The sequence below is a fragment of the Adiantum capillus-veneris genome, chromosome 18 (genome assembly GCF_014529385.1).
Source record: "Adiantum capillus-veneris isolate H3 chromosome 18, ASM1452938v2, whole genome shotgun sequence".
Lineage (NCBI taxonomy): Eukaryota > Viridiplantae > Streptophyta > Polypodiopsida > Polypodiales > Pteridaceae > Adiantum > Adiantum capillus-veneris.
The window spans coordinates 125,778,735-125,788,048 of NC_140948.1; the positions used below are offsets into that span (position 1 = coordinate 125,778,735).

General features: G+C 42.1%; 1 protein-coding gene across 1 annotated transcript; it reads left to right on the plus strand.

Annotated features, from left to right (window-relative positions):
• The first annotated feature begins 2,486 nt into the window (after window positions 1-2,486).
• On the plus strand, window positions 2,487-3,380 carry LOC147436369 (uncharacterized). Its single transcript, XM_086488150.1, has 2 exons — window positions 2,487-2,936; window positions 3,164-3,380. Exon 1 carries the CDS (start codon window positions 2,560-2,562, stop codon window positions 2,926-2,928), a length of 369 nt encoding a protein of 122 aa, XP_086344276.1. The 5' UTR covers window positions 2,487-2,559; the 3' UTR covers window positions 2,929-2,936; window positions 3,164-3,380.
• The last annotated feature ends 5,934 nt before the right edge of the window (window positions 3,381-9,314 follow it).

Below are 9,314 nucleotides of genomic sequence, written 5' to 3' on the forward strand. Positions count from 1 at the left end.
TGGCGGCAAGACCTTGTAAGAAGGGGCAATCTTTAAACAAATGCACATGACCCTACAAAAGGATTTTTGCACCAGAGCAAGTGTCTGAGTAGGGATAGCCCCACATAACACCTTCCACATGGTATAGGTTGGCCAATTTATCTCTTAGATGTTATTTTACTCTCTTCATCCAGTTCTCTTCTAGCCGGTTCACCCTCCACAACTTGGTGAGTGGAGTGAATCAATCTTATTTGTAAACCATCTTGTTATAGGCAGTGTGCAAGAATGATGGATGGAAGAAGATGGGGTCTAGAAGTGCCTCTTTACTTTTCATGAGATTATGAAGGTGATTAATATTTTGACGAATAGATGCACACCATGTGTGCAAGAATGGTAGGTGTGTAAGAGAGGTGTAAGAATGGTCAAAGGATGCACTTCCCCCCCAAAAAAGGAGGTGGATACCTTTATGATTTTCGATCTTCCATAACTCCTACCTGCGATCTTTGATCTGAGCGAAGATCATAGATCTATAATCTACATGATGAACTCTTTCTGTAGATATGTCACATGATATGGTTTTGCCCGCTAGATTTTAAATTCCATTTTGGAGGAAATTTTTGAATTCAAATAAACTAGCCGTTTTTTTGGTTTGAATTTAAAAGCTATCCTTTGATTGCTTTCTTAATACTAGAGGTTTGACTCCCTTAAACTTCCAAATAAAGAGGCCCTCTTAGACCCCATTCTCTTCGTAATGGTGTGTGTTTTTCTTTTGGCAAGGAAACTGTTGTCACATAAGAATGGCTGCACAAGTGAGCAGCATCCCTACCTTCCCATTTGTGAGGCAATAGTTGTACAGATACAAAAGGTACCGATTCCTTTTTGTAATGGATCTAAGCTGTTCTCTGAAAGGAGTTCTTGTTTAGTACCTGATTTTCAAATCATTGTTTTGTTTCTTCCTTAAAACCATGGCACCCATTGTAAAAAAAATGGTTAGAAACAGTCTATTGCAAAAAGATTCTCTCTTTCATTTGTCCTATTATGTATGGTCACACGAGTCCAAACTTCTTATATAATTAGTCAGGGGTATAATAGTTTAAATTGAAAACCATATAAGCATATAAAGGGGGATCATATTTACCTTATACAAGTCATAAATAGGGGTTGTTCCCAAACTTTCTTCTTGTATTATATAAAGTGAATCCCCCAAGGCTAGCATCCTGCATGGAGATGAAATCCCTTCAATGCAAGTATCAAGGACTCTAAATTATTCTCTTGATGAAGATTGATTCCTCTAGAAATGGATTTTACATACAAAGGGATTTTTTCCTAAAATTAAGGGTGATATATCCTTCACATATGTTAAGTATTTCTTGTCAAGCTACCTAATTAAGAAGGAGAGAGTAAAAATATCCTAAGCACTTCATCTCTTACAAAAAAAATCCCAAATGATCCAGATTCTATCAGCAAATTCCTTTATAGCTAAGCAACTTATGAGTTAACTATGGTAGTTTTCAACATTTTCACTATAGTAGCAGTTGCAATCTACTGCATGGACTTTCTCACCGAATTCGCTTATGCTCAAGCAATTTATGATTTGATTATGGTAGTGGTCAACATGGTCACTAAAGTGGTAGATATAATTCCACTAGTAAAGAATTTTATTTCTTGAGAGGTTGCTTGCATTTTCCTCAAGGACATCTCCAAAATCCATTGCCTACCCCAAAAGGATTGTAGTGATGTCATAACTTCAAGGTTTTGGATATCTTTTTTCCAGTCATCAAAATCAGTTCTGTTTTAAACCACTGCTTATGATTCCCATAGTCATAGTCCAACAAAAGGATGAATCAAGTTATCGAGGAAATCATATGGTTTTAGTGTGAATCTTTCATATAAATTCCCTATGCAATTATCAAAGTCATAATTATCAAGCTATTATGGACCCTATGATATTATCAAGGTCATAAGTGATCAAGTTTATAAGATAATAATTCCTCGTCATCTTAAGGTTCATGATGCCTTCCATGTAAGCCTTCTAAAGCCTTGCATACCTAACCAAGGTCATCTCTTTGATTATGAGAAATGCAACTTACTTACTCAAGGTGTTCTTTAGCTCCAACTTGATCTTATACTAGAAACCCCTTTTGCTTCACTCACGTGATAATCACAGTATTATTAAGTGAACCCCCCGAGGAAATAATCACAAGACAAATAAGGTGAACAATTGTAAACAAAAATGAAACATTATATGGAAATTGCATCTCTCTCTCTCTCTCTCTCTCTCTCTCTCTCTCTCTCTCACTCACACACACACACACACACACACACACCCAATCAAAGTTGTGATAAATGTTTCCTGAAAAGCTGTGAGAATAGGAGAAAAGCAAACCTTGAGATGCTAGAATCAAATATGTAGACAAAAGAGGAGCCGTGTAGTAGGTTAGCATGTGACCATTTTTGTTGTTTTTTGGTCTGTTGTTGCGAGCAAGAGCTCATGATCAACTATAAATTCATGTGGGCTTGGGTGCTCAAGTGGTGAGTCGCGGTGAGTCAAGTGAAAGCCAAGAAGAGCTTGCTAGCAAAATGGGAGCTTCTTCATGGCTTCCTGCGTTGCTTCTGGTCGTCGGGCTGGTAATGGTGGGGAATGGTGCTGATGCATGGTCGAAGCCTGGCTATGGCTATGTGTCCCCACCCCCTCCCTATAAGTACAAAAGCCCGCCGCCACCTCCGCCGTCACCGTCCCCACCCCCTCCATACAAATACAAGAGTCCACCTCCCCCTCCCCCATCTCCTCCCCCTCCCTCTCCTTGTCCACCTCCCCCATCGCCGTCCCCACCCCCTCCGTCCCCTCCCCCTCCCTCTCCTTCTCCACCTCCTCCTTACCCATACAAGTCCCCTTCTCCTAAAGCCAAGTACCATTACAAGTCCCCTCCTCCTCCTCCTCCCTACTGATCAGGCTGGTAAGCCCCTACTGCTAATTTCAATTTTACAAAATGCTTTTCCCTGCATAATATGGACCGAATATGGTGGCAACAATCTTGGGCATGCCGCGTCTCATCATATAAATTTAGCTAATGATTGTTTCTTTGCTTAACGACCAATGTGGGATCCTCTCTCCATCTCTCTCTATACTCTCTCTTGGTAGAGAGAGCTCTATTTTTAACATCTGGTTTGTCATTGTATGCAGAGTTTTTTCAAAAACCATGCCAGGCGAGGCGAACCACGGCTATCAGCACTTTACAAATTATTATATCTTTTATCATCCATAAATTTTGTAGCCCACAGCATCTTAATTTATGCTTACTGTTATATGTCAACATCCAGATTAAAGTTGTAGAAGAAGTCCTTTGTAATTGAATTTTGATGCTACTATGTTTGGGAATTCAAATCTGATTCTCTTAAAATTTGGGTGGAGCAGTGAGTGCTGATGATTGTGTCAATTGTAATTGAGCAATGCTTTTTATGTGAAAATTTGTAGATCTTAAGAATTGATGGTGCATGGGGAATATATTAATTTGCCTAAATCAGGTGTTTGTAGCTGATAGCTAATGTGAGGAATGTCCATTGGGAGTGACGGTGGTTGCTCTAAAAATTCTATAAATAATATGTATCGATTGTTCTGTAGATGGGTTGTCCCGATGAAGCGCAACGTCTAACGGCAATGGTGAAGTTAGAATGAAGTCTTTAGTCTGCCCCAGTGACATAATAACCCCTCTGCCATCAGATAGTTAATTTAATGACATGGTTGAAGCCCCTTAATGTGCCAGTCTTCTTTCTCTTTCCATCGGCATCGGCATCGGCATTGGCGTTTGCATATGTGTCGGCGATGATGACCATATATATTGCCAAAGCAGGCCTGCATGCATAGTTAGTAGCATGGGGTTGTGGAGCTACTCTCTGAGCGCCCAGAAGAAGGCTCGCTGATTGGATGACAAAAGGGTTCTTGTTTATATCTTAATGAGAGCGCGCGCGCGCGCGCAGAGAGAGAGAGAGAGAGAGAGAGAGAGATGATGAGGGTGGTTAACTAACGGTAGCTCCTGAGCAGCGCAACAGCTGGTGAGAGGTCGTTCCAAGTTGGCACATTCTTGACCTTCTTGGAACATTTCGCACCATAAAGCTGCCACCTTTCACTACTTTCGTTATTTGCGACTCTCGTGAGACCTACAAACTAGTCTTGCTTGGTGGGCTTAGTTAATGTTGTGTGAATTGTGCAAACGTGTAAATAATAGTCGCGGCTTCAAATGGGATCTACCGTTGAGGTGATTCGGACCGTCACATGCACATTTGTAAATTTGGAACATTTGCTAAATTCTAGGAGAAAAGAAAATTCAGAGCAGTCCACACCCCATGTCTTGACCCCGTGACCTCCCCACTGCAAGCCATGTGCACTAACCACTACGCCGGACCGTCACATGCACATTTGTAAATTTGGAACATTTGCTAAATTCTAGGAGAAAAGAAAATTCAGAGCAGTCCACACCCCATGTCTTGACCCCGTGACCTCCCCATGTCTTGACCCCGTGACCTCCCCACTGCAAGCCATGTGCACTAACCACTACGCCGGACCGTCACATGCACATTTGTAAATTTGGAACATTTGCTAAATTCTAGGAGAAAAGAAAATTCAGAGCAGTCCACACCCCATGTCTTGACCCCGTGACCTCCCCATTGCAAGCCATGTGCACTAACCACTACGCCCGCATGCGGTCATTGAAATAAGGAGATTCGAGTATGTCATATTGTAAATGTGGGTCGATTAGTAAATTCGGAGCAAATTTGTAAATTCGGGGCAACTGTCAAATTTAACGATCCACGATTGGCGTGCCCCACGTTTTCCTCCTCCACTACTGACCCCATTTGAGCATGCTCGTGTGATATAGTGATGAGGATAGTAGGGTAAAAGGGCCGATTGCGGGACAGGAGCCAATTTAAGATTAAAAGTTTAAATAAACAAAGAGCCAAATTTAAAACAAAGTAAAGTTAGTGGTGGAATGGGTAGGTTGATCAGATGCAAGTTCATTTGCTAGGAACGTGCTTCAAAACCCAGCGTTCTTGAATTGGTCCATGTGGAAAACTTTTTATGGAACCCAATTTTTGTCCAACGGTAATTTTTTCCCCTCTCGCCTGCATAAAACAAGGCACCACAAGCGCGAGCGCTTGTTTTATAGGTGCACCATCTACTCCTCTATATCTTGAGCCAAACAAATCAATTCTCACCAAGCAAAAAAGACACCCGTAGCTCGTGAAGATGTCTTTAATATGGCCCCTTTACCTTAGTAATGTGTAAATAGCATATTATAGGTAAATTGCTTGATAGGTTTTTCCTTTTTAAGACAAGAAAACTCAAAGTGAGCATAGAAGATTTTGTGAAACACGTGGGTCTTGTTGTAGCAATTTATCTTCTGAAGGTATGGCAAGATACTCATGGACAAATTTTTTTAGATAATAATCTATCAAGATGAACATAAAAGTATTTATGAACCTTTTTTTTTTTTTGTTTATGTGGAAGTCAGATTGTAATTGTTATGTTAAAATCAAATACTCATTTTTGTGTAAAGCACTAGTGCAATGTATACATCCAGATAGAACACTCACCTTATTGAAGAGTGTAATGCACACAATGTGTGCATGCACGCGGAAAGTTGTGAAGGAGAGAGTGCAAGGTGATGTGTGAGTGGAGCAAGTCTCAAAGTGAGCTGCCCTGTATTCTTTGTATATGTACAAGAATAATGTCAGTGGACAGCCAGACACTTCCTCAGGCAAAGGCACAGCGCCTTTAACCCCAACAACCTCTCACTTAAAGGCAAATGTGCCAATAAGTGGGTGCTACTGGTTAAACTAGTAGTATGTACAAGAAAACTAGTGAGAGACTCTCTCAACCTATGCTCAATGGTTCGCTCGGTAAATCTGTATATGCAGTCATATCGGCTCTAGGGATAGACAAGCGTGTGTACCCACGTAGATTTTGCATGTAAATCCCATAAACATCTCTATATGGTTTGTAAAACTCCATTATGCATCATGCTAGTGTCAGTCATCATACCCCTATTGCAAATGCTCCCAGTGTAGCTGCTAGTTCGGGCCTCGACACAATTAGGTCATACATAAGGCGCCCGAAAGTTGACAAAATCTACACAAACCTGGTTGTCCTAGCCTTCCCTACGCTATCTTCATGTACTACATCATCTCACGACTATCCATCATGTATAGATGTGTCATCGGCGACATTGGAATGGCTATGTCTCTCTCACCCATAGGTGGAATTGTGCATCCTCGCATCAACTCATCAGCCTCTAGCATAAGCATATTAAAGAACTTCATGTCTATCATCTCTGCCTGTGTCTCTAAGGAGTAGACCTTCTCTATCTCTGTCTGCACAGACTCTAACAACACCTAATGCGTCTCACTAGAGCACTGCCGCTCTATCTCTGTCAAATTTTTTTGAAATTTTCTACTGCTCACTTTACTACAACTTGTTGGGCTCAAGGACTTCTCGCTTTACTACAAGGGGGGGGTGTGTGTGTGTGTGTGTGTGTGTGTGTGTGTGTGTGTGTGTGTGTGTGTGTGTGTGTGTGTGTGTGTGTGTGTGTGTGTGTGTGTGTGTGTGTGTGTGTGCACTTAGGGAGAACCGACGAACTAGTGATGGACGTCTAGTGGGCGGCCCACTTACCTTGTTCTTGTACATATACAGAGAATCAGGGGCAACCCAATTTGAGACTAGCTCCATCCACCCAACACCTTGCACTCTCTCCTTCTCCCCTTCCCGTATGCACACAATGCATCGCACGTACGCACGCATTCTGTGCACTGCACTCTTTGACTAGTATCAAAGCAAGGTTTGTCGATCCTGCTCCCCACTGCGTGTGTAGCCTCCCCCTTTGGATCTTGGAGATCCAATGGAATCTTTAATATGTAGATCTATAGAGACTATGTGAAAAAAATAGAGCAAAGAATTTTGAAGCTCTTTAAATTGCAAGGAAACCAATTCAAGGTTGAGATCCTTTGTAAAGCATGAAGGAGCTTGCAACCAACGACCTACAAGAGTACAATCGAGCGGAATTTGGGCGATTGCAGCCAGGTGAGAGCAAGGCTGGAGTCGGGCAAAGCATTGAGCAGAGTGCTGTGTGCTAAGCAACACTACCAAAGTAGGTCAAAAGCGTGTTGTGTGTGTCACACACACACACACAGAGAGAGCAGCTCATACTTCAATAATCGAGCATCATTTTTTGGGAGCTTGAAAGTGCAGCAAGGGAAACTCACAACAGCTCAGAGTAGTGAGCATTGGAAATCTTGTGAGATTGGGGTAGCAACTCAGTGTAGTGAGCATTGGAAAGCTTGCGAGATTGGGGCTTCAAAAAGCTGAGAATTGAGCACAGAGCTGGTAGGCAACCTCGAGCAAAGGCACGACGCCTTTTTATTCGTATTGTGTTCAATCTGCACTTCAAAAAGCTTGCTTTTGATGAACTATGAATAGAAGTAGAGCACCATTTAAAATTTCCTAGGGCAAAGGCACAACGCCTTTAACCCCAACACTTATTTGTATTGTGTTCAATCTGCACTTCAAAAAGCTTGCTTTTGATGAACTATGAATAGAAGTAGAGCACCAATTAAACTTTCCATACCATGAAACTTTGTTTTAATGATTTTAAAAAAAGTAAATAGTGCACAATATAAGTCAGTGCCATATGGAAGTGTCATAAGATCTAATATCTAACCAACCCAAATGATTTTCTCATATTAAACCGATTACTTAATGTGGGATAATAAACGGGAACAAGGGTCAGAATATAGACATGTGCTTACAGATCTATCTCAATATGGGGCCAATGGCAAAGGGGTCCAAATGAGAGATGGTCTATCAAAGAGGAAGGGTAACCAATGGAGCTTAAAAGACCTTAGGGTTAGCTTCATTAAAGACCTCCAATAGTTAGTGTTAAAGTCCTTTGACCTTAGGTAAGCTACGATTGTGCTTGAGATGGGAACCCAGCCCAAGCTTGAGGGGCTTAAGGGTTATGCTTGTGGTGAGAACTGGACCCAGGGTTGAGGGGCTTGAGATGTCACAAAAGTCAAAGCATGTCCCTACAAGGAGGGGAAGAAGGGGGGTTGGTTTCTTGACCACTCTCTCTCCCAAAGGGCACCCCTTGCCCAAGAGGCAAGTGGGACATGTCAAGCCCCTAGCTAGGTTACCCTCAAGGAGTGTCTAAAGCCTATTGGTTGGCCTCCCAAGGGGTCCAATGATAATTAAGTAGATCTAATTAATAGTTTTGGCATTTATCAAGTCGTCTCTCTCAAAGGGGAAAGGGGGACACTTGTCCCAAGGCTAGTGAGAGGCGGAAGTGAAGAAAATAGACCCGGTGGCCTCTACACCAAGACTATGCACAATGGCCTCATCATAAGGAATACACAATAGTGGCACCACCTAGCAAGATATGCATCTAGGACGCATACATATACACAATGAAGCATGCATGGAAAAAAATTTCAAGATCCACGCCCAAATGTGGAATGGGGTGGTTGGAGAATAAGGTGAGAGGAGTGGTGAGTGAGTGAGAATGGGCTCGCTACGCGTGCATGTAGTAAGGAAGATAACGAGGTCAGGGATACATGCAAGTATGCTCACTTCTCATACAAAAGGTGGCGAATCCGCACACCTTAAGATGGAAGTAGCAAGATGATAGGAATATGAGAGGAAGAGAGAGTGTGTGTGTGTGGTGGCGAATCCGCACACCTTAACATAAGCAGAAAAAAAATGGCAAGGAACAAGCATATACCATACTCACAATGAGATGTATCCAAAGCGACACAAAGTATGGCACCAAGATGGAGTGTGTTGATTGCTTGCAAAAGATGAATACAATAGGTAGTGTATGGCAGGAAAATGAGAAGGGAACAAGATCGTAGGAGGCATAATGGAGAGATGGGAGTTGATGGCGAGGAATATCATGAGTGTGTCCACCCTTCTTCTTCTTGAAATTGTGCCTTCAACCCTTAATTACAAGTGGTGTGGAGGTGTGGTGCTCATCTTTTGTGCATGGTGATGGTGATGATGATGGTGTTGTGATTATGTGATTAGGGTTCATGCTACAAGCATGTAGCACAAGAGTGTGTATGGATAGGTGTGTGTGTGTGTGTGTGTGTGTGTGTGTGTGTGTGTTCTCTCCTCCAAGTGAGCTCTCATGGCCTCCTTATATAGGAAAGGAGGGAAGGATTTAGCAATATTTCTATTTGAGGTGAGTGTCCCACTTTGGTGACTAGGAAAATGGGGTGCATGTGACTGTGGCTCCCATCTTGTCTCCTCATTATTTAAAATACCAAAGTCAATAGAGAGAGAAGAAGAG